Consider the following 25,880-nt stretch of genomic DNA (forward strand, 5'->3'; position numbering starts at 1 on the left):
AAAAAAAAAAAAAAAAAAAAAAAAAAAAAAAAAGAACATTTTCAAATTGCCTCATTGTAACAATTGTTCTTTGATGATATGTTTTAATTAGATGACCTGAATTTCATAGAATATCAGCCCCCAAAAACCTTAAGTATAATCTAACCAATCATCTTAGTCAACAAACAGGGGAATCAATGTTCATGCACGAGATATAGGTGGGGCCTGATCAGTAAAGCATGACCCACAGATTCAGAAACAGGAGAAGAAAAATGCTTCCTTCCTCACTATTAAATATGAGGAATGACTAATTAGGAGGATATTCAAACAGTCAGGCAATGAAACATCCAGAAATCGATACTTTTAGTCTGTCTTGGTTTATATTCTTCTGTCTCTTAGAACATTGCTTCACAGCTCTCTAACATCTCGAAATTTTGTATAAACTCAAAGATTATACAATGAGCATTTTGTTCATTTTTTAATACTTATATATAGTCAAGAATAAGATTAGAACCCTTTCTTCCTATGTATTTGAATTGGGCATGGCTAATGGTAGGATCGGTATGGATTTCAGAGATCTTGCTTGCCAAAATGTCTCCAGAACGTGAATTATTTGGCTTCTGCCAGTATTGGAGGAATGATTTATGTCACTAGATGCTAAAATCCTCAAGATAATAAAAAGCACAAGATTTAAACTTCTTTGAGTTTGATATATATCATTTCAAGGATAGATAATGTGGTTAATTGTGTTTTACAAGATCCAGAAAGCCATCTTGCTTTTACATTCATTATGTTGCCCTGATCCAAACATAGAGTTGGGGTGGGAAGAGGGCTGCAGCGCTGTCAGTCATAAATGTAACTGGAGAGCACCTCCTCTGGGTCAGTGGACAGATTCTCTGTGCAGGAATCCTGTTTTTAGTCATATTCTGCTGTGCTATGAGTTAGGTGGAGGCTGGGCATGAACAAAAGCAACTAGAAGAAGTCTAGGGAAGAGATATGTTGAGTAAAGGAGTATCCTAGGATATTTCTAGTTTCTGGAGGAGAGATTATCTGTTAGTGGCCTGTACATGTGTGTGAGAGAAGAGTCCAGAGAAAGACCTGACTAAGCAACAAAAATCTAGTGTTGTATGACATTTTAAGTTTACTTCTTCATATTTCAGTCAAAATTAGATTATGTCCTTTATATTAATTAAGCCAGAACGAATGTAATATATTTGGAAAATTTGCTGTTTGGCAATAAGAGCATCACTATGGATGAACTGATTGATGATGAATAAGTGGATGAGTAGACAAATGGACAAGTGAGCAGAGGAAAGGTGGATGAAGGATACTACAGGGAGAAGTTAGGGTGGCGAAAAGGAAGATCAGAATGTATTTGACCTATTTATTGAAGTATTAATATATTCACTTTGGGGACTATTTAATTAAAAATAATTGGTTTTGTATTTATTGCTGTCATTTATACATGATTTAATTTGTTTTGGGTTTTTGTTTGTTTGTTTGTTTGTTTGAGACAGGGTCTCACTACGTAGTTGAAACTCACCTGGAACTCACTATGTAGCCCAGGCTGGTGGTGAACTCACAGCAATCCTCCTGCCTCAGCCTCCTGAGTGCTGGGGTTATAGGCATGCGCCACCACGCCTGGCCCATGATTCAATTTTGATACATGAACAACGGCACTTGACAATAACAACAGGCTAGAAATGAGGTTATATACAAGAGAAAGCCCCCAGGTGCCCTGAAATTTCTTTGGCATTTTGTGTCCATATATTATAATAAACCTATATTATATTGGGATTATATACTAATTGCGAATTATGCTTAAACCACATCCTATTACCAGTGACCATAGGGAATTTAAAAAATTAAGAAAATTACTAACTGCTTAGCTAGCTTTAGCTTTAGCCACTATGGGACTTTAAAGATATTGAACTGCTTTACTATCTGGATGCTGAATGAACTTTGGTGCCCTTATCTGTGAAATGAAGAAACACCTCAGATGATCTTTAAAACCTTTAATTTATATTTCTTAGCAATTCTAGTTATGTTACATAGAATGCAACAAGTTAACTAGGCTGTGGGAAGTGTGTTTGTTCCTTCTTATATATTGAAAATGTAAAGAAAAGATGTAATGTTATTGAGAAAAACTTTCCAGCAATGGAACTTACTTTTTTATACCACCTGAGGGCAAAGATGACATTTTTAGCTTGAATAGGTATACAACTTATCTATTATAACTATTCTTTTAAATAGGCAAGAAAAGAAACTCATAAAGATGAAATAGCAAAGTTTCACGTTTAGTGTTCCCACTAGGTACCTGGTGGTGTATTTTCAGTCCAGAGACTGCTACAGTACTTTTCATCCCAAAAGCTGATTTTAATTGATAATGCTGATGCAATTTCTGACCAAAACCAACAGCTGGACTTTAAAAATATTGCCCGAGTATTTAAGATGCTTTTCCTTTTTGCCATAGAAAATACTTCAACATGCCACAGCTGTTCATACATATGCATAAACCTGCACAGACATTGATTTAAGGAAAAACTCTCTTGCATTATAAGTAAGCTTCTTGGATGGTGTATGGACTACACTTCCGAGAACCTCCAGGTTCTACAGAACATGTCTATATTCTTCAGGGATAAGTTACGTGTTCATTTCAAGCTTTCATTTTGTGTTTGACCCCCATGGAGAAATGTACCGTGGTATCTATGTTGTTGTGGTTTAAGATCTGTGATACAGGTTATGCCAAGTATGATTAGGGTTTCACATCTTTCTCAGTGAATAAGTAAATACTTTTTCTTTGGAATTATCCTCACAACTTGAAAAGAGTAAAAAGGTCTATTTAAATGAGTTTCTGTTTTAAAATACATAGTAGCGAGTTATTCAAAGGCATTTTATAGTGGTGTCTTAAGGACCATCTTGAGATTCATTTAGACATGGGCATGGTTCCCAAGACCTAGAGAAGTGCTTCTCAAACTTTACTGTGCACACAAATCACCTAGGGATGCAAATAAAATGCAAATCTGGCTTGGTAGGACTTGAGATTTTTGCCATTCTAAGAAACTGTTATTTAATATCTGTGTATGCACCAGGTCATGGGCCATATTGGGTAAAGACACTAGACTGATTCATTTATCCCCCCAGCTTCTTGTGGAGCTTATTCCTTATATTTTTCAGATATTTGCTCAAATACCACTTTACTGGCACAATTTTCTTGGACAGTACATATTTTTCTGTCACTGTCATCTTTACCCTGCTTCATACTTATACTATTTATTATCACCGAGACATTTTCTATCTGAGAGGGTCTTTTTTGGTTCACTGCTTTGTCATTTTGTAAGAACATTCACTGAAGCACAGGAAGAAAATAATATCTGCTGATTGAGTGCATGTATAAATGAAAGACAAATGACATAGCAACTCTGCCACAATTCTATAAAACAGACTTTACATACACTCATGAGTCTCCTGGAAATAATTATCTGTCCCTAGGGCTTTTCTTTTAGGAACTCAAGTACTCTACTCAAGAATAAAGTGTAGAGGAAATCAAACCTCTCCAGTGTCTACTCAGGTCGAGACTATCTGCTTGCTGATTACCATGGTCTCCCTCTTTCCTATCTACAAGCACCCTGAAGCCCCTGCAGTGTCCCCAATAATGCTTTAAGGAATCAGATTAAAGGCAAAATGATATTGGCCTTTTCCATAGAAACAGATTTGGAATTTTCTATTTTATTTTTTATTCAGTAATTTTTATTGTTCACATAATTCTTCAAGTGACTATCCGGTGGTTTATTACTTCAACTCTAAGTCAGTTATCTCACATTAGATTTTTTTATATTTAACCTTTATTTTTTATTTTTTTATATAGGTGAGAAGACAATAAATACTCAGAATATTTGCCTTGAACTTAGCTAGGAGAATGCTGTATTAGATGCTTTTTTGAGGAATATATAATTAGCCTGGCATCTCTATCTTTTTATTTAATCAAAGGCATCAAAGAAAACTTTCAGAAGTTTAAAAAATGTAAGTGGATAGCCATGGTGGGACAGTCCTGTAATCCCAGCTCTCAGAGCTAGAGGCAGGACCATGGCAGGTTTGAGGACAGCCCGGGTAATTTGGTGATGTAGTGAACCCTGTCTCAAACAATAGAAAGGTATGGGGATATAGCTCAGTTCAATACCCAATACCACACATATACATAAAAGTTAGTGCATTAATCTTATTTTTGTGCTATATTACAAAGCAACAGCTGTAGCTTTTGTGCAGTGCCAGAGAAAGGAAATTTATCTAATAGAGTAGCTAAAGATTATAGCAAAATTTTAAATGGTACCATATGAAAACTATATCAACATCAAATGTCCAATCAGGGATTCATTTACCATTTCTGTGTGTAGGTTATTTATCTAAAATTATTCAGCGAACATTTCTTAAGCACCCATTATTAATATCCATTTGTTATCACACTGAAAATAAATATCATGTTGTACTTCAAAAACAAAGTATTAATAATTCATTAATTCCATTTAGAAAAAACTTTAGCTTGCTGCCAGCATTTGTTTAATTTTCAACATTAAAAATTACTGTATTTTATACTGGACATACATACCACCATTAAAACCACAGTGCCATAAATACAATGATTTCTTTTGTTTCCAAAGATTACCAATACACTATGGTGATGTGAAAATAAAAACAAAAGTGAAATATTGTGTGGCCAACTTTGGGAGTAAGGTTAGGCCTGTAATCTAAAGATAATCTTGGGGGCTGGGGATTTAGCTCAGTGGTGCTGCTGTCTGCCTCACAAGCTCAATGTCCTGAGTTTGATCCCTGCTACCCAACCACCCCCTCAAAAAAAAAAAAAAAGATATCTTGCAATAAATGCTGCAGCCACAAGATTTGCTGGTGAATATTCTGAAAGCCAATGGGAAATTAGTTAATAAAATATAATTACATTTGTATTGAGCAAATTAACACAAGAGATAAAATAAGTGTTAGAATGGTCCTTGCTCTCTGGGAGCTCACTGGTGTGTAAAAAGCACAACAATAAGGGACACAGCAGGTGCTCGAACACACGTCTAGGGAGCTCAGAGACTAGGGAGCTCAGAGAAAGCATCAGTTAGTGTGACTGAGCAGATTAAAGATGGCTTCATAATGCAATTGGAACTTTCAAACCTTCAAGATGAGTAGGAGTCCTATAGGTGTAAAGGGAGAACACTAAATTTCAGTACAGGAATCCACAAAGCAAAGTACGGAAACATGCCACCTCAGGAGCAAACACAGGAGCAGGGTGTGGGCTCCTACAGCAGGGAAAGTAGAAAGGGTGCTGTAATGTGTGGTAGCGGGATGAGCGGGAGAAAGCACGGAAGGTAGAAGGGAAAACACTGAAAGGCACGAGCGGTTGGTGCCTAGGAACCTTGGGTTTGCGTCTTTTAGAAACAATAAATAATTCTGAAAGTAATGGGGAAAAGTGCTGAGAAAGGAAGGAAAGGGAAAAGGTGTGCGTGCGTGTGTGTGTGTGTGTGTGTGTGTGTGTGTAGGGCATTATGTTCCTTTGTGTGAAGTGATGTTGTAGTAACTTCAGTAACTGATACAGGTGATTAAAGCTTTTATAAGAATTAGCTTCCTGTAGTGGTTAACATAATTGTTCCTGAAGTATGAGATATGTTTGTTTGTTTGTTTGGTTTGTTTTTGGTACTGGGGATTGAACTCAAGACCTTGCACTGGCAAGGCAGGTGGCAGGACCAATGAGCTAAATCCCTGGCCCCAGTCAGATAATTGATCTTAAAAAAAAAAGAAAATAACTTCGTGATTTTTTTATTATTAATGTAACACGTTAATTTCAAAGCAAGCATATGACACAACTGAATTTAATAATATGGTAAAAATGAGTGACGATCACCTCCCCAGAGAGAAACACTGTGCAAGACTCTTCCAATTGGCTTTAGTTCTACCTCCTTGAACTACACATTGAATAAGATCGATGATGGGTAGAGGAATGCAGACCACTGGGACTAAGCTCATTTTAAGCCCAGAAGTGGGTATATCTTTGGCCCGACTTTGCTGAGTGAAATTTGCCAAAGCCATTTATTGCTACATTATAATAATTATAGTTTAAAGTAATTATTTCAGAAATGTGCTAAGTACTATGAAAAACACAGTTGGAAATGGGTTTCATACTTTACAACCCACTTATTTAGCAATTCTTCTCTGTCTTTGAAGCAAAAGTGAAAAGTGAGAATAAGCAAAATTTAAAAATCCCTTCAATCTTCGATTCTCTTCAAGTGGACATTTAAGTACTGAGGTCTGATAAACTTGTATCCATTAACTCAGCAATTTTTCAAGCAATACCAATTATAACACCAGAGACCTATCAGTGAACAAAATGCAGGATTGGTGTCTGCATCCACTGAGCTCTCAGTTTTTTAGCTCAGGAACATACTGTCTCCCTCTTCTCTAAAATAGAAACATTAACAAATTTTCAAGGTCTGCCTCCATTCCCACATTTCCATAAGTTACTCTGCTACTGTACTGGTCTGGGTGCTGCTCACTCATTCTTTCTTTAACATCCCACAATTCTTAGAGATAGTATCATTATCATAAAAGTCATAGGGCACTGATCTCTACTCTGTTCTCCTCAATCAGATAAAACATTCCTGGAAGACAAATACACTACGTTACTTGGGGTGGGAACATTTTTTTCTAATATCTGGTAACATTGAGAAATGCATCAAATTCCAATAAATCAGGTAAATATGACTGAAAAACATATTTCCTGGAAGCCTAGTTCTACCCATCCTGAAAGAGATGTCACAGTATCTTTTTGCTAAGGATAACTCATTGTAATAGTTGGACCCATTACAGCGCTGGTGCAAATAAAGTGACGTGGTGGGAATTTTCTAATTGGAATCTCAAAACACACTCTTCATCTCACTTGCTATTTTAAAAGTAAATTGTTCATTATTGCCTAAAGATGCTTCACAATTTAAATGTCCCTAAATGACCAAAACAACAATCCAATCAGCTTTCTATTCCAAATAATAGTTCAATTAAGGCTTGGTTATACATAAAATTTGCAAAGGAGAGAATAAACCTGATTGCTTTGCGTTGCTATTACTATATTTTTGACTAGTTTAAATCTGTGAAAAATTAGACCACAGTTAGACTATTAAAACAGGGAAGTCATTCTGTGAATCCAATCTGTACCTTGGCATCTTGAGAGAAGCTTTTTGTAGTTATTTGCAAGTTTCTTTAGAAGTAATTTAAAGGTTAACTTACATGATTTATAAAACACTCAAACAGGCATCTTGATAAAGTACAACATATTATCTAAATTAAGTATATTGCTTAAAGAAAACCAAGCTATAGGGACACTCAATGACGAGATCATAATTTATGTTGATAGAACCAGAAGAGGTTTGTCTTCATAACCTTTAAAGCTTGACGTCATTCTGCTAAGAATTATTTGAACACTTGATCCTTTCTAGGAGTTTCTAATTGATATAACTGTAATTCTAACCACCAGCCTGCAGAATTATTTGACATTTTCAGAAACGGGGAGACAAAAATGGGAAGGGACATTTATGACACATATCAGGACATGGTGGAGGGCGCACAGTTTGAGATTGAAGGAAAACAGCTACAGATAATGGAAGGTTCCCGTTAAAAAAATTCTTAATTCAGTCTGACTTAGAATGTGTTATTCAAATTCTGCTAAGTCAGAGCTTTTCACTTTATTTTACGATAGATACTTTTGGAGCCATTTACTTAACAAATCAGCTAATATTTAAGAAGTAAAGAGTTCCAAAACTCTCTGGGAAGAGACCGTATCTGATTATGTCCTCATACATCTTTGATCACCACAAACTCTATGGCACAGTTGGCACAGGCCAACTGGAAAAAATGTTTATACAACTTTAACATGGCTTGCAAATTCTCATTCTAAAGCTGGCAAAAATGGAGGTAGTATACCAAACACCCATAGGAGAAAGAATTTTGTTCATTTTTTGTGCATTGGCCACCATTAATGATAAAACCTAACATGCCACAGGCAAGGCACAAATCTCAGTCTTCCAAACAACAGACTAATGAAACTAACAAAGCATCATCTGAAATGGTCAATAATTCTACACCAGCATGCACAGAGTCTCTTCCTTAATGACACCTTGCACCCTCACAGTCATCTAGCTATATAACAGTCTTGTTTGCTGGCCATGTAGCTTAAAGACAATTAACTGCATTTCTTATACACAAAAGCCATATTTCTCTTTTTTGGGAGGGCACAAAGTGTAGCCAATAGTGTTGTCTTAACTAAGTTTTACTACGAAATGAACAATCTATACACAATTGCTGAGAAATCAACCACACAAAAGGTAACATCACAGTTGTCTCATTGACCTCACTCTGATCACAGAAACAGATGTTGAAATAAACCGAAGAGCAGAGTATATCAAATCCAATTTGGGATACCTCCTCAACTTTTCAGTTGGCTAATCCCTGTTGATGATAATGGCATTTTCAAGTCTTAGAGCTTAGAGTGATTTATTCCAAACAAGGAAAAGTATAGCAGAAAAGTGGGGATAAGGAGGACATCTAAAGGCATGTCAGTATTAATAAAAGTTAATGCCACTGGAGAGAATATGAACTACTTAATGGTCTATTTTTGTAGATAAAATTTCTCCCCCATTTCTTAAATCTTAATGGTTTTTTGAGCAGCCATTGATGAGATGACCAAAAATGAAACAAAATTGATGTTGGATGCTATTTGAATTCTTATCATTATACTGGCCTAACTGCCTGATGTTTTCTTGGAAGATTGAGGATAACAAAGTCTCATGTTCTTTGAATATGAAATATTAGCTTTCACTATAGGTAGTTTCGAGATACTCAGTGATGACTACTGTTAACAGAGATGGTCAATAATGCTGCGTACTCATTCACACACAGACAGATCAGAACATCGTAAATGTGGGTTCTGACTGACCTTCAGGTTGATATTGTGCTATAATGGTCACTGTCTGTCCAGCCCCCTTTAATGCAGCAGCTGCCTGTTCATGAGATGCTCCACGGAGGTCAATGCCATTCACCTGAAAGAGAGGAAATCAGAAAATCTCAGGCACAGAACCTGCATTTTGATAGGGGAAAAGAGCTTCTGAAAACTCACAGGCTGTCTAAGATATGTCCTCAAACCCTTTATAATCTACTCACATACTTCTTGGTTTAGCAATTTCCATCATGCAATATCGATAACTGCTAGAAGAGACATGAAATTTATCTTGTGTTTGTAGCATGTTCTGACTAGCTTGGAAACATTTTTGTATCCATCTATATTTGCTAGCATTTTAATACATGCACTTAAACAGCCTCTGTGAGTTTGCTAGATTTCTGGGGTGGATAAGAGTTTTCAAAATTAGAGGGGAAACAGGATAACAAAGAGAGACACATGTAACGTAGGTAGACAAGTAAGTGCTGACAGATTAATATATTCAGATGAGGTTCTGGGGAGACTGCACCGAATGAGGCTGGCTCTCTGCCAAGTACTGCTGTTTAGTCAAATGCCTAGTTCTATCATACTGAGCGTGGTGAGACAGCCCTGAGCTCTGTTCCAAAATAAACCTGACTGGCCCATTTCTTATTCAAATTCTATAATGAATCCTGACAAAATGAAATAAGGAGTTCTTGGAGTTTATTTTGCCATCGCAAACTCCCATTATGAGGCCTCTACTGAAAGAGAAACAGACCATCTAAAAACAAGTTCTAAACTGCCAGGATAAAAAATCATTTATAAGTCACATTTAGTAAGAAGCAAAACTAAAAATTTTTTGAGTCTGTTCAGTCTAAGTGTATACAGTATGATCACTAAGTGAGGGCTCCATGTCTGCCTCAGAAGGGGGTCAGTAGGTGGGAAACAAGACAAACCCTGAAAAGCATTCTGCTTGCAGTGAACATACAGTAGGTCTGTTTTTTTTAACTTAAAAAGAACTAGGTCCAGAGATTTAGCTCAGTGGTGCTGCTGCTTGCCTGGCAAGCACACGGTCCTGAGTTGGATCCCTGGTACCAAACAAACAAACAACTAGATTTTTACAGATGGTATCATAATTCTGCTTCCTTTTATTTAAGGGCAGGTTTCTATGGCCCACGAAAGAAGACAAAAGAACAGACAGCTCACCTATATGTACAGTAGATCACTTTATTTTGCCTGCTTCTATCCTCCTGACTATGAGACTGAGGGGTAGGCAGGGGTGGGCTTTGCCACTTTGTTTCCCCTCCAGGCCTGGAACATCACTCATCTATTTTTAGCCTGGTTCTCTCCTAACAATTTTGTTTTAAGTGTCCTTATTTGCTTTTATAGTTTTCCTTGCCTCTTCTCTGGCTTCTAAGCCTGGTAAACTCTTTCCTGCTAGTATGGATTACACAGGAACACTGGGAAGTGTTAACTCCATTGAGCTGGCCTCATCTGGCTGAGCACTCACTAGCTCACTGTCATTCCACCTTTCTGTGTCTCAATTTTCTCCCACCTCAGAGGGAAGGGACAACTGGGCTATTGGAGGCTAGAGTCTCTCTGAACTCTAAAATTCCAGATGTACTCCACGGCAGAGTGCAGTAATTTCAGTCTGGCTAGGCTGCTCACTGAGTCAGAAGTAGTACTCTTGTAGGCAGAAGAAACAGGAAAGGCAATTTTATCTGTTCCTTTGCCAATAGGAAGCTGAAGTGCACACCCTCATGCTTCAAATTATTTTCCTCTTCTCAAGCAATTAGGTTAAGTTTTCATTAAAAAATGTTCATGGTAAATATATTCTCTTTCCAAAAGGTATGCAAAGGTAAAAATCCCCTTTCATCCCCGCTTCCAGTGGTAACCATTTTTGTGTGTACTCCTTAGAAATTCATCATAAGTACATGCAAACATACGTCATTTCTGTTGCTCTTTCAATATATGTATTTTAATATATTATTTGATTTTTATTAAGGAGTAGATATCATATAGTCAATTTTTTATTATTTGTCATTAGCAATACATATATGGACATCTTTTGCACAAGCTCATAGCCACCTTCATTTTAATGGGACTTTAATGTTCCATGGTGTGAAAGTTCCAGTATGCTTAGTGCGATCTTTATTGATGTGTTTAGGACAGTTTCCTGTTTTTGCTTACTAGAAACACTTGTGAAGTCTTTTTGAAGGTAAATTTCCTAGAAATAGGCTTCCTCTGTCAAAGGGTATATACATTATTTGTTTCTTTTAATTTGTTACTATGCATTTGAAAATGACAGTTAAACACGTTGAAACTACTGAAGAAAACAAAATGGGCATAATTTCATTTACCACATAAATGAGTTTAGATGAAAAGCAAAATTGATATTTGCCCATAATTGCATATATAAAAAAATTAAAGCAGTAAAAAGGCCTAAAAATAAAGGCTCTCCTCCTATTAGTTTCTTCAAAGGGGCCAGGGATTTAGCTCAGTGGCACTGCACCTGCCTCACAAGCACAAGGTCCTGAGTTTGATCACTGGCACCCACCCAAAAAACAAACAAACAAAAAAGAAACAACAACCTCCCAAAAATAAACAAAAAAAGATGATCATGTTGATGACTTCTTGTACGTACTAATTATTTTTGTTATGAATATAAACTGGTTTCTAAAATATAGAATTAAAAATTTTATATGAATAAGATATTACTTATAATGTTTTATATCTTGATTTTTCTAGTACATATCACTGCTTTCTTAAACAGTGGTCACATTCTTTTCAACAGCTGTGGAGTACTTTAGTATTCAACGTAAAACTGTTTTTTCAGTACACAGCCAATGTCACTTTTTTTCTTTCATATTTTGCTGTTAATATAATGCTGTAAATATCATTTATCAGTAAAATAAAGAAAATAAAGAAAAAGAGAATAAAACTTTGGTAGTCTTTGCTAAATTACCTCCAAAAAGGTAGGATTAATTTATACTCCCACAAATACTACATGATTTCTTATACTCTTATCATAATTGCCTATGCTTTAACATTTGAACTTTTCCATATTGATAAATATACAATTGTATTTTTAAATTTTGCATGTCTTCAAATATGAACTAAATCATTTTTATATGTTCATTGGTTATTTAAACTTTTTATATAAAATGTTCTTTTGTTTATTTTACTTTCTTTTAAAAATTTATTTGCATTTTAAAAATATCAGTACCCCATCTTAGATAACTTTTGCGAATATTGTTCTTGGTTTTTGTATTATTGTATGCTCTATTTCAACTTTCCCCTGGTACATTCTTTCTCGCCACAGAGCATTTTAAAATATTTTTAGAGCCATACTTAGCAATTTTGTCTTTTCAGTTTTGTTTCATTTTTCCCTCTTCAAAGTATTTAACAAATTTTCCAGTAGTGTGACCATAGTTTGATTTTTATCCATTTAATCTTTAACCTACTGGAATACATTTTGATGTTTTATGGGAAAATCAAATGGATAGCCACTGTCTCTGGAATATCCATCCTCAGTCATTTATTTATTGAAGATAAGGCCTTGCTATGTAATTCAGGTTGGTTTCAAACTTGCAGTGATCCTTCTGCCTCCTGAGAACTGGGATTACAGACATGAGCTGTCACACTTGCCTTGAATCATTTCATTGTAGAATAAAATTTCTATATCATTCATCCTAGTTACACTGAATTTTCTCATTTAATGGTCTGGGGAAAGTACATTAAAAAGTCGGAAGGAAAAGCCAGGGATTTAGCTTAATGGTTTCACAAGTGCAAGGACCCAAGTTCAATCCCTGGTACCAAAAACAAAACAAAACAAAAAGTGGGAAGGAAAAAAGATATGGATTCATAGAGAACTGAATTCAAATATCAAGTCCATCAACCATTTCTGGGTAACTTGGGAAAGTCACTTCACTTTTTGAATCTCAGCATTCTTACCTATAAAATGAGTATATTTCCTACCCATTTACCATAGGTAATCACCAAAAATTCAGCAAATAATATCTATTATTGTTCATATTTTTTGAAGAGCTGTGATTACAAATGATGTTAAAAAATTGAGCAGAGGGCTGGGGATTTATCTTAGCGGTTCCACTGCCTGCCTCAGAGAACACAGTCCTGCGTTTGATCCCCTAGTGCCCCCCCCACAAAAGTACTAAAAAATTGAGTGGAGAGACAGTGAACAGTGATTTAACTCAGTGGTTCCACCACTTGCCCTGCAAGTGCAAGAACTGGAGTTCAATCCCCAGTAAAAAAAAAAAAAAAAAAGTCAAATGGAAATAAACCAATATAGAATATGAGTTATGAGTTATTTCTTTTTTTTAAGGAACAAAGAATTTGTGCATTAGACGAGCCTTAGAAATGTGTCTATTCAAAACATGTCTATTTAAAACATGAGAGATGATCGCTATAGGGGAAGGAACAGGTCCAAATAATTTCAGAGTTACCAGCTTAAGTCACCTCTGGCCCAGCCAGGGCTATTTCTGCTGCAACAGATGTGCCCCAATATGTTTATTAGCTTCTTTTCCACTGGATCAGTAACAACTAAATCTTGTTCAGTTTATGCCTAGACCTACGTGGCTATCTGCATTTGTGGGGTTCTGTTGCTATTGTTAACCCAGGTGATACCACATTTTGCTTGTCACTGATGATTTTCCTTTAGCTTTTAACAGACCTGCTCTCTTCCAGTTTTCCAAACTTTTCAAGGTCATTTTAATTCTTATTTCTATCTCCGAGATTGGAGTTTTTATCAGTAAACTTCGCTTAAATAACATTTTCAGAAGTATTCACAGTTTCAAACATTGATAAGACATTTTAAAATGACAAGTATAGAGAGCCTCATATATTTATTATTTGTTTTTCTTTTTTTGCTTGTTTGAATTTTCTCTTCTGGATGCATAGATTCTCAAAATTTTAAGAAAAATTCTCTTCTTGAAACATGAATTCCTGGAGCATAGGTATCACTAATTATTGGTGAGATTAATAATAATCATTATAAACATTAATTGACTCTAAGGCATGGATATAGGAGATATGTAAACATTCAATCCTCAGGAGGCTGGGATTCATTTTCCCATTTTATAGGTGAGGTAACTGAGCTTGGAGTCACTAACTTGAGGTTATACAATTGGAAAGAGGCAGAGGATTTAAAACAGATTCAAATTCCTGAACTCTTAACTATCAATTCCTACCAACCTTCCTTTAATATGCTGTCTACCTCTGGGGGTCATTGCCTACAAAAGTCCAATTCTGAAATTTGTCATGAGCAGATGACTGGGTTTGGTGAACTGTCTGCTTTGGAAAAGTCCAGAACAGCTTGGTCTGGACATTATGGGCCAATTCACAACACTAAAGCAGGGAGGGATAAGGCAAAAGCCTTTGAACAGCCTAGAAAATTTGCACCTATTGCTACTCTACTTTTGTATGTATATATGTTATTAGGTCACAGAAATGCTTAAATTCCATTCATTATGACATCCTTTTTATAACTATGCTGGTGTTGAATAGACATGTGAGTGCTGTTAATTTTCAGTTGATGTAGTTTTTTTCTTGAGGTGCTTACATGAAAATGAATAGTGGCACATGCCCAAGGCCAATCTTTTTATTTTCTTAAATGAGCATTATGTTTGCTAATTCAGCTGCTGGGAGCCCTGAAGAAACAACTGCTCTCTGGTCATATCTGTCTATTTCTTACTATTTCATACTCATGGAATGGACGATATCTGAATCAGGGAATTTTACTGTCTTCCCTGCTGATGTATAGCTTTAGTCTATTTCAGCCACATTATTCTTGTCCCCTACCATATTGAACCTTTTTTATTTCTCTGATTCAGCCATTTCTTCATCTTTCCATGTACTATTGTATATATGTACCAAATTGTCTTCACTGTACATATGTACAATTAAAATAGTTAATAGGAAAATAACTAAAACAGTAGAATATCTAAAGAACTCAAAAAAATCAGACCCCCACAAATACAAAGACCTGATTCAAAAATGGGCATCTGAAATGAACAGCCTTTTCTCAAAGAAATAAAAGCAGCAAATAAATATATGAAAAAATGTTCACCATCACTGTTCATTCAAGAGTTGCAGATGAAAACACAGAGAGTCCACCTCACCCCACAAAGAATGGCTGCTCTCAAGAAATCAACCAATAACAAATGCTGGGGGGGCTGTGAGGAGAAAGGAACCCTTCACCATTATTGGTGGGAGTGCAGACTGGTGCAACCACTGTAGAAATCAATATGGAGATGCCTCAAAGAACTAGGGTTAGAGGTTCCATTTGACCCAGCCATCCCTCTGCTGGGCATCTTTCCAAAAGAATTAAAAGAATCATATCACAGTGACGTATGTGCACCCATGTTTATAGCAGCACAGTTTGTAATAGCTAAAACTTGGAAACAGCCCAAATAAATGCCTATCAAGTGGAGACTGGATACAGAAAATGTGGTTTTTCTATAAAATAGAGTACTACTCAGCCTTAGAGAAGGAGAAACGAGGAACATTTATAGCTAAATGGATGCACACTGAGGTTATACTCTTAAGTGAAATAAATAGGACACACTTGAATAAATTCTGAAGAGTTTCTCTGGTGTGAAAAACAAAGTGTAAGTTAAGTGTCAAAGTGTATAATTGATATTGTGAATTAGGAAGAAAATGGCTAATGGGGAAGTGGAAAGGGAAGTGGAAAGGAAATAGGGGAAAAATGTGGAAAAAAATTGAAACAAAGTCTTCGTAAACAGGGAAGGGTGAAGGGGGTGAAGGAGGGCAGGGGTATGGGGAAAAAAGAAGAACCAAGGGATATCATGTAAAGGTACGAGATCCCAATGATAAATGTAACTGTATTGTTTGCTTTAAATGTACTGATAAACTTAATGGAAAAAAAAAAAAGAAAATAACTTAAACCTATTTTCCAATCACCTCTTCCCTATCTAAACAATTTCTAGTTCCTAAAGACTCACTTTATCTCATTTGAGGAATGTGTGTACTGGCGAACTCCTCACAAGTAGGAACTCAGTTTATTAGAACTTGTGTGTCCCTGGCATGGTGCCTGCCAAATACTAGGTGCATAGTAATCAAAGAGGCAAGTAAATAAGAAAATGAATGAGCAGTATACTCTTACTAAATTATCCCAGGTACATACTCTAACTACTATATAACACTGGCTCCACACAGATGAAGAACTCACTATTTTTTTCAGGGGAATTCATTCCATTTGGGGTCAGATCCAGCGATAAAAAACAGTTCTTTGTGTTAAATCTTCCTGGAAATTTCTACCTTTTCGTCCCAGTTCTGCCCTATAATGGCTCACAGAATACTACTGTTTATTCTTTTCTATGATCCTCGTTTCTAATATTTAAAAGTAGTTCTCTCTCTTTTCCAGGCTAACTAATCCTACCCCTCCGGCTTTTCCATCTCTCTGCGTTTCTTCATACTCAGTGCCATTTGCCACTGCTTGCATACTCCAGTGACAGGGAACTCTGTCCATTCTATTTTAAGATGTCTCTTGGGGGTGCTATTTCTAGCATCTTGATATCATTTAATTTAATCATTAGAGACTCAACTAAGCACATGTGGTCAGGAATAGCAGCAGTAAAAATACTCACTGAGCAGCTATAACTCTTTATTATGTGGCTATTGTAGTACCTAGAGCTAAACACTCTTCTGATATAACTTTTTGATTTTAAAATAATCCACTTTAGTTTCTAAGTTACGGGAAGAGCGATACAACACTACTGTCAAGCAATTTGCTGTTTAATGGAGGACAATGACAGATAAACGCATAATTTAAGCGTCACAATATATAAAGTCAGAATGCCCTGGGGCCCAGAGAAGGCACTCTGACCAGGGTGTGAGGAGGCATGGGAAGGTCTTGTGGAGGATCTGGCTTTGAGACAGGTTCTGAAGGAATTAGCCAGGCGACTGTGTGTAGCAGTTCCCACAGCGATGGAGACAGGATCAGCAGAGGAATAGCAAAGAGGAGGCACATATAAAGGTCTGCAGGTGAGAGAGGGCTGAGGATACCTGGAGTAGCAAGTAGCTGATAGGGAAAGAAGGAGTGCGGGAAAGAAGAGAGAGAGGAGACGAAAGAAATAAAGGCGGTGAAGGTGAAAATGGTGATGATGACGGTAGCTTCTATGTACACAGCACTTAATTTGCACCACACACCCTTTTATGTATTTGAGGCATAAAAATGCTTTTAACTTTTACCACAGCTCTGTGACATGGGAACACATGAGTCTCCACTTTACAAAGATGGGAACTGGGGCACAGATTCAGTAACTTGTTCAAGGTTACACTGCGAATGCATGGCAAAACCAAGCATTAAAGCCAGGCAGTCTGGTTTAGGAGACTACATTTGTAGTCCTGATATGGTCCTGCCTTTAAGGATCTGGTGGTAGATGACATGATAAGTTGTTTCAGTGAATTTCTTTCTTTCTTTTCTTTTCTTTTTTCTGGTACCGGGCATCGAACTTGGGTCCTTGAGCTTGTGAAGCAGGCAGCGGTGTTTCAACGAATTCTTAGTTTAACTTTTACTATGATAAGGAGTCACTTCTCAGCTTAAAGTTGAGGCAAATTATGTTATCACCCAGCACTCCCATGCCCCAGCAGCCCCGACAGGTAGAGAGAATGCAGAAACTGTGTGCACATGGCCAGCCCCGTTCTGAGACTCAAGTGAAGTCGATCCCTTTGGAGATGCCTGTTGCAAGGCAGCACCATTGCTGTGACTGCTGCGGTGTCCTGTCATGCATGATGTCATCTGCATGCAGAGGATGGGAAGACTGTGAGAAGAACACTGACTTTAGACTTGGGAAGTCCAGGATTCGAATCTTGGTCCACTCTATGACCTTGGGTAAATTACTCAACCTCTCTGAACTTTAGTTTTCTCATGTACACTAGAAATCACTAATTTCTATTTCACTAGTTTCTGTCAGAACGATTAGAGAAAATGCAAAAAAATGGTAGGTACTTAGTAAATGGTTGCTACTTATACCATGGTATATCCGTTATCTATGAAATCGAAACTAAAATGGCTTTATCAACAGTAATAAAACCAAAGAATAGATTTGGTAGGACACTGTCTTGAAATAAGACAAGCTAAGAACTACAAATTTGATGAATTATTAGGTGTGAAAAAATACAAGGAAGTGACATAATGGGAAAGAGCTAGATAATTAGCACTAGATTTCAATTAAAATTAGGGAGGCACAGAACACCTGGGACTGTTAGAAGCACATTACTTCACAGTTGGGGGTCTGGCTGGAATAAAGCAAGAGGCAGCAGGGATGAAACTGGGGCAGAATCCAAACTCTAAGTTATTTCTACTTTATTCAGAAAGACTACGGGCAGTAAGATGAGTGGATGTATTACAAGTATAGGAAGTAAATCTGAGAGGCCCTCATTTTTTCTCAAGAGGCGGGGAAAAACAACCTCTTCATTTTTCTGAGGCGATGTGAGGGAGTGAAGTGGGAATTTGGGTTCTACTGCTAACTCTGTCACTAAATCACTAGGGCTCACCAAAGAGCCATTCTGGAAAATGAAGTTTCTAGGCCTCACCATCTCTAGGGGCCTAGAAGTTGTAAATTTAATGGTTTACATGGCTTAAAAATAACACCTCCAAAGTGTTTTATAGCTAAGAGGTTTTGTCACCTCACACTTACTGAACAAGGTGAGACATAAACTAACAAATACAATAAAAACATTATCATGCATTTAGTAATCCTTATCACATACGTGTGAAGAAAGCAGAGGAACTATAAATATTCCATGTGCTTTTAAGTTGTGAGCAGTCTGGTGTGGCTGGAGAGGGGGAAAGAAAATAGGCCACAGCAGAAGGGGCCTTGGAACGCCTGGGTAAGGAGATCAGTCGTAAGAGCAGGAGAGGTTTCACAGAGGCACGTAATATGATTTGACCTGTGTTTGAAGAATAACCCTGACAACACTGGAAAGCTAGGCTTGAGGAACTAAATAAGAGACCACTGCAATATTACTAATGATAAAAGATGAAAGCTTAAAGTAGGAAAATGGGAATGGAATTTATGCAGGGGATGGGCACAGACTTGAGAGAAGACATACAGGGTGGCTCTGTGCAGATTTTTCTTTCAAATACTCTTGGGAACCAACCAGAGTTTAAATGTTACCTATAGTGTTAGATGGGCGAGAATTGAGAGATAACAAAAGTGTCAGAAAATTTTAAGATGATACACAGAATGGGAACTGAGTTTGGATGAAAGGATAATGCATTTTACTTTAGATACATCGAGCTTGCTATGACATACTGACTTCAACATCCCCAGTTTTGCAGGCAGTCAGAAAATGTATCTGGTGTAGTCTGTGTTGGTAATGATCTGAGTTTTTATTTCTAAGGTCAGAACCCTAGTCAGACACAGGAGAGGCTTGCAGTCCAAATGGAGATACTCTGATTAGCCACTTCAGAGAGTTGCATGAAGCTAGATTAGTTAACACAGCCTCAGCACTTAAACTACTGCCTGGAGTAAAGCAAAGACACATCATTATTGGCTGTTACTAACCCCTCTCTGAACTCACAGGAAGTGGGTTACCAGCACTTGTTTAAAATTATTTATATAAAGAATCAACCGATCAGGAGAAGTGCTAGGGTTGGAGGCACTGAGGAAGGAAGTATGCTTATTCGACTTTGGGAAGTCCCTCATCTCTGGGCCTTGAGAGTTCTGTGCTAAATCTCTAGGGCCGGTTCCCATGCTTCATAATCAGATACATTCTCTGCTTAGTACGTGTTTTGATGACAACTAGAGAAAAACAAACAGTTCATTTAACATCAAAATTTTTAAACACCCTCTGGCATGTTTCAGATTGAGTGAACTATAAATTGTATTTGAAGTGGAAGTTTCTAATTAAGTTCCCTTCTTCTCCCGAAGGCTGTTGCACTGGGTAGAGAATGATAATATTCCTGTCAGGAGCTGCCTGAAGGCTCAGGACTAGAATTCTGGAACACAGGCAAAACGAAAAATTGATATTAGATATTTACATATCTGAGCAGTTAAACATTAACATCCCTTTTAAATTTGGCTTGCTGATGCAAAATTGGGCATATGTTTTTTATTTTTTGAAAAAGTTTAAAAATGTGTTGGCTTGACAAGGGTATTTGTAAAGGGCTGATCACTTCAAAATTTAAATTGAAAACAAAGTATAATTTGGCTTTCCAAACCCAGCTCATGATAGGCCAAGATACACCAAATAGTTTTTAGGATTCATGTGTTCTGAACAACTATCCCTACGAGATTATGTAAGTAAAATCAGTCAAGACTTTGGTAACTATTATATAAATAAGAGATCTTACTTACAACATAAGATTTATAGAATACAAATCTTAACTCTAGATTTGTAATTCCATTTTCTTCCTTGACATTTTTATTCGGACGTGCGAGATTTTTTAAACTCATCAGGATCAAAATCAAACTTAATTTTCTCTTAAACCTATTTCTGGGGAATTTTCTCACTTTTAGAGAATACTGTAATAGTAGCAACCATCTTGCATTCAAATCACTCGGCCACAAGCCCTAACTCTTCTCCCTGCCTCCGGCCTCTCTGGGCAATCTGTCAGCTTGTTTGCTCACTGTAACTCCAAAATTGACTTCAATTCTATCTAATCTTCTCCAACTCCACCCTGCTCCTCTAAGCAACCCCTCATTTCTCCCAAGGATGGGCAGTAGCTACTTGATTAGTTTTCCCGTTTTCACTTTGGCTGCCCAACTCCCCTGTATCCATTGTCCACTAAGCAACAGGAAAGTGCCTCTCAAAATGTGTATCAGAGCATTCCTTTCCTCTGCCAGAATCTCTCCATGGGCTTCTTGTTATACTTTGAATGAAATTAGAGCTCCTCATCTTGACATCTGCCTATCCCTGTGATTCCATCTCATCCACCCCGTGCGTGCTTCCTTCCTCTCCTGCATGAGGGCCTTCCTGCTGTCTTATCCCACTGCAAGTTCCTGCCAGCCCTAGGGCCTTCCTGAGAGTGGTCCCTTTGACCGAAAGCTCTTCCCTGGCCTTTCTCATATTTGATCTCTTACTTTTATGTCTCAGCTTACATGCCATTTCCTCAGAGAGGATTTTGCTTACTGCCCCATTTGTATTAGCCTCCAAGCCAGCCCTTAACATACTTTTCTTTTTCTTTCTCTGTCTCCTTTTTCTTCCTTTCTTGCTTTCTTTGACTGGGGATCGAACTCAGGTCCTTGTGCTTGCAAGGCAGGGGGTGGCACCACTGAGCTAAATCCCTGGCCCACTTGTTTTTCTCTTTTTATTTCTTACAGAATTTAGGCCCATTTGATATTTTCTTTACCTCACCCCCAAAAAGCTTTCTGTAAGGACTCTTGTCTCTTTTACCCCTATACCTTCTGGGCTTACACTATTATACAGATACTTAGTAACATCCTCAAGTTATTGAATGATTATATCTCTTAGGTCACAAAACTTTATTTACATTAAAATTTATTGGTTATTGTACTTTTATTGTGAGCCAAGTATTGATCTGAAACCTTTCCAGAAGGACTCTGTCATCTAAGGGGAGAACAGCTGATTTCCTGTATTCAGTGAAACTCTCAAAAATCTGCTTTGTGGGCTTTCATCTCACCCACTAAACACTCCTCCTGAGATGAAATGTGCAGGTATTTCCAGGCTGACAGAACGTCCAAAGTGAGTCAACTGGAAGCAGAAACCCTTTCCTTGATGATGGTAATAACAGCAACTCTCTGAATTTGGTTAACGGGATCTCCATTTTAAAATCAGTGGAACAACTGCAAGTCCACTGTTCTTTTAAACTTAAGTTTTTCTGTGGTTTATGATATTAAAATAGCTCTAAATTAATCTCTTAAAATACTCACTAGGAAATTCAGTAAATCATTTATGAAGCAAAATAATGGAATGCTATAGAGCTTTCTAGCTATTAAAGACGCGAGTATGTATGTCTAATATTCTTGAACTCAAAAATATCTATGATATATTGCTAGACTAAAGAAAAGCAAGTTGTAGAAGTGTATAACCCCCTTTCTTAAAAAGAATATATGATCTTAGAGAGAATGCCCGGGAGGTCACAAAACCAAATGCTCATAGATGCTTCAAAGACTTTTCTGGCGAAATGGGGAGAAATGCTGAAGAGAAGAGGTTACATTTCATTTTTTAGCTTGTAATAGTATATGTGCAATTTAAAAGTGAGTATGTATCACTATACCAACCCTCAATATTACGCAAGAAATAGTTTTGACTACTGAATTTAAAGTTTGTGCTGCTTTGATCTTAATAAACAAGAAGATCTACATAGGCAGATTAAAAATCCAGTCATGTTTCTATTAAAGGGAGTACTAATCAAGTTTTCAAATATTATTGTGATCCACTCAAAAATATTTACTGAACAAATGCCTTTGATGTGACAGTTACTGTACTAATTTGGGGAACTATATTGGAGAAGAAAGCAATGTCTTAGCCATGAGTGACTCAGAATCTGACAATAGTTTTCAGTTGGGTATAAAAATATGTGTTGGGGAAGTATTTTTTTTATTAAAAAGTCAGAGTTGAGGATCAGCTAATATTAGGCTTTAATTGTGCAAAGCTTAGAAGTTTAGGCACATTAAACACCTTGCAAACTGTGGCATAGTCATATACAGTGAAAAGCTGCCCTGTTAAAAATGTACTAGCACCTGCAAATGTAATAGCACTAGACCTATACTATAGTTCACATAAATATTCCAATTTCAAATGAACCTTGTTAAAATAAGTCCAGGGGGCTAGATTCTTGACCAAATACAATTAGCTAGGAATTGGTTTCAATAGTATATTGATTTGAAATAAAAAATATTCACTAGTTTGGTTAAATTTTTATAATATCTGAATTAGTAAGATTGCAATGTTCTTGTTTACTTTTTCTTGCTCATTTCACCTTGCTCATAAACTCTAATATCAGTTTTAACAGAAGTTAAACTATCTCTAGTGACATGTCTGTCAAATAGTGCAATCCCAAGGATTCTGAAAAGCTTGAGTAGAAGGTCCCAATGGAATTATCTTGGTCAAAATCTATTATGCAAAACTCAAACTCTGGCAGTTGTATGCAGGATTCAGCAGAACTCCTCCGGATAATATTCTTTGTGTTTAGGCCCATATGTGTCATCTGTTTCTCATAATTATGTCATGGCATTTTTTCTTACTAATTCTTTGTCTAAAAATAAGGTCATCATCTCTATTTAAGAGCTCCTAGAAAATGGGTTTTCTGAGTTCAGGCAAACTATGTCAAGAGCTCTTAAATGCCGTTTTTAATTGCTTCATAATCATGTCAAGAGCAGAGAAAATACTGCAAATCAAATTGTTTTTACTGCTATTGCTGATTTATGATATTTGTTAATCTACTTTCCCTTCAAAATACTCTTGTTTCTTATTTTTCTTGTCTCTTCTTTCCTATTTTTTGTGGTATTGGGGAACAAACCCAGCACCATTCTATCACTGAGCTGTATCTGCAGCTGTTTTACATTTAAAAAAAATTTTTTTAAGACAGAATCTCACTCATCTTTCTAGGTGGGACTATAACCTTGTAATTGTCCTGTACCAGCCTCCCTAAGCACTCTCTCATCTAGTTTATCTTTCTGATTTGCTGCCTTGGACCTAAGCATTAATCTGGACTATTGCAACAGATCTTCCTTACAATTTTGAAAAATTTCTAATTACAGAAAATTTGAAGAATAGTTTCAATTATGAGTTTCAGTGAAAACACAGAATTTTCAATAAGATTCAAAAGTTCCTAACATTTTAGTGTATTTATCCTCCTTCCTTCTTCTCTCCCCCTTTCTACCCACCAGAACAGAGACATGCGTATACACACATGAAACACACATACATTTTTCTGAATTATTTGCATATGTCCTAGTCAACAGGCCACTTTCAGTACGATATGTCAGCAAGGAAGCTCTTCGTTGTAAAAGTATTTATCATAATACAATGCTATCATTATACCTAATAAAACAAAAGAAACTAAAAATTATTCTATGTGAGTCAATATATTGTACTTATTCAACTTTCTTCAATTATCCTTTATAAATGTGTAGTTCAGAATTTTTTTCTTTTGTTAAATTCAAGCTTTGGTCAAGGCTTATGCATTTTATTTGGTTATTACTGTGTTTTTAGTCATTATTAATCTAGAATACTGTCTTTTTGTTAAGGGTAGTGACTTCAGGCCAGATATTATAAACTGTTCCACATTTTGGATTTAGATGATTTTTTTTTCTGATCAAACATTTTTAGCAAAATATGACTAATACGTACTTTTTACTACATGATCATAGGAGGCTAAAATGTGAGATTGTCTCCCCATTAGTGATGCTGTTTGGTTACTCGGTTCATGAAAACCACATCTTAATTTTAAAGGCAACTTTCATGTTATTAAATAATAAATCTGTGAGGCAATTTTTGAAACCATGTTAATATCTTTTTTTCCAATAAACATTTATTCTCCTATTTTTAAAGCATCTATTGATTATGCTTACATAAAGCAGTTATTTTGCTGAGGTTTGGAAAATGGTGATTTTAAAAAATTAAAACCAGTCCAAATTTATTTCTCAAATATAGTTGAATATAGTTATCTTTGAATTCTTTCAGAATCATTATCTGATATGCTCCTGGGCAGAAGGGCTGCCCTCTTTCAGAGTGTGGCTGTGCACTCATATTTTTTGACTTATGATATTATTAGTCACTACTATTTTCTTTTCAGTATTGGAGATTAAACTTTGCACTGAGCTGCATCCCCAACGCTTTTAATTTTGAGACAGGGTCTCACTAAGTCACTAAGTTGCCCAGGATGAGCTCAGACTTGGGCTCCTCTCACATAAGCCTCCGGGAGGGCTGGGATTACAGGCAGGCCCCACCACACCTGGCTCCACAGTCCTTCCTTCTGATTGTTCTGTTTTCTGTCAATCTGTCTCACTTCTTTCCTCTCTCTCATCATTCTAGTCTCATAAACTGATGAACACCTTGTATATTACATTGTTCCATTTTCCCCACTATTGCGGTTTATATTTTTATGCTACAGATACTCATATCCTTCTATGCTTCTCACTGCTTCTTGGTTATATGAAAGTTTCTTATGCTCATATTTAAGGCTTTTCATTACATGTCACTTGCCCTAGCCCTCTCTAGTCTCAAGAGCAGAGTGATGTGATGTGGGAAAGCATCAGAGTCAGTCTTGGTCAAGTCTCATATTACAGGTGAGGTGACTTAGACCTAAGGAACGAAATTGCTTGTCAGGGTCCAGGTGATAACGCTAGTGTTTAGTGCCTGCATTTCACATCTTTCCTAAGCAAACTGTCTCAGCCAGAAGCTTCGTGCACATCCCTATGCTAAGTTTACTCCTTATGGGTCTCTTTCCCCTCCCTGATCTGTATCCTGCTTCCCAGAATTTCCTTAAATCTTGACCATTTCTCACATGCGGGGCAAGTTCTACCTTCTACCTCTCCTGTGACCCTGATCACCTGTGCTAATCACTTAGGCCATCGGCCTCACAACTCAACAGCATTACATGAGATTTTGTCCTTCCCTCAGTCCTTTATTATATGTTTTCAAAGGTAAAAAGTAATGCAGACCCATGTTAAGTAATTAAAACAATAAAAATAGAGAAATTATAAAATCTTCTTTCTACTCCAACCTTCAAGTTACCCACTGGTAATACATATACAGCTTGTAAAGATTTTCTCTACACATGGGTACATATCCTTAGCTTTATTCCAAATGTCTGGTACATGACTGGGACATGTGCATGATTGTACAAAGGTGAAAAACATGTTTGTTTGTTTTTTTGTACAGGGGATTGAACTCAGGACCTGGTGCCTGTGAGGCAGGTGACAAAACGATTGAACTAAATCCCTGGCCCCCAAACACATTTTTCTCCATATTGTTTATTTTTTATTTT

At 36.8% G+C, this 25,880-nt stretch overlaps 1 protein-coding gene across 1 annotated transcript in view; it reads right to left on the bottom strand.

Annotated features, from left to right (window-relative positions):
- Dlg2 (discs large MAGUK scaffold protein 2) overlaps window positions 1-25,880 on the bottom strand; it is a 1,815,033-nt gene that overhangs the window by 294,582 nt on the left and 1,494,571 nt on the right. The window contains exon 13 of the mRNA XM_033763940.1: window positions 8,960-9,062. Coding sequence (XP_033619831.1) covers window positions 8,960-9,062 — 103 coding nt within the window. The remainder of the gene's footprint in view (window positions 1-8,959; window positions 9,063-25,880) is intronic.

The sequence above is a fragment of the Fukomys damarensis genome, unplaced genomic scaffold, assembly GCF_012274545.1.
Source record: "Fukomys damarensis isolate Sample0158 unplaced genomic scaffold, DMR_v1.0_HiC HiC_scaffold_16, whole genome shotgun sequence".
Lineage (NCBI taxonomy): Eukaryota > Metazoa > Chordata > Mammalia > Rodentia > Bathyergidae > Fukomys > Fukomys damarensis.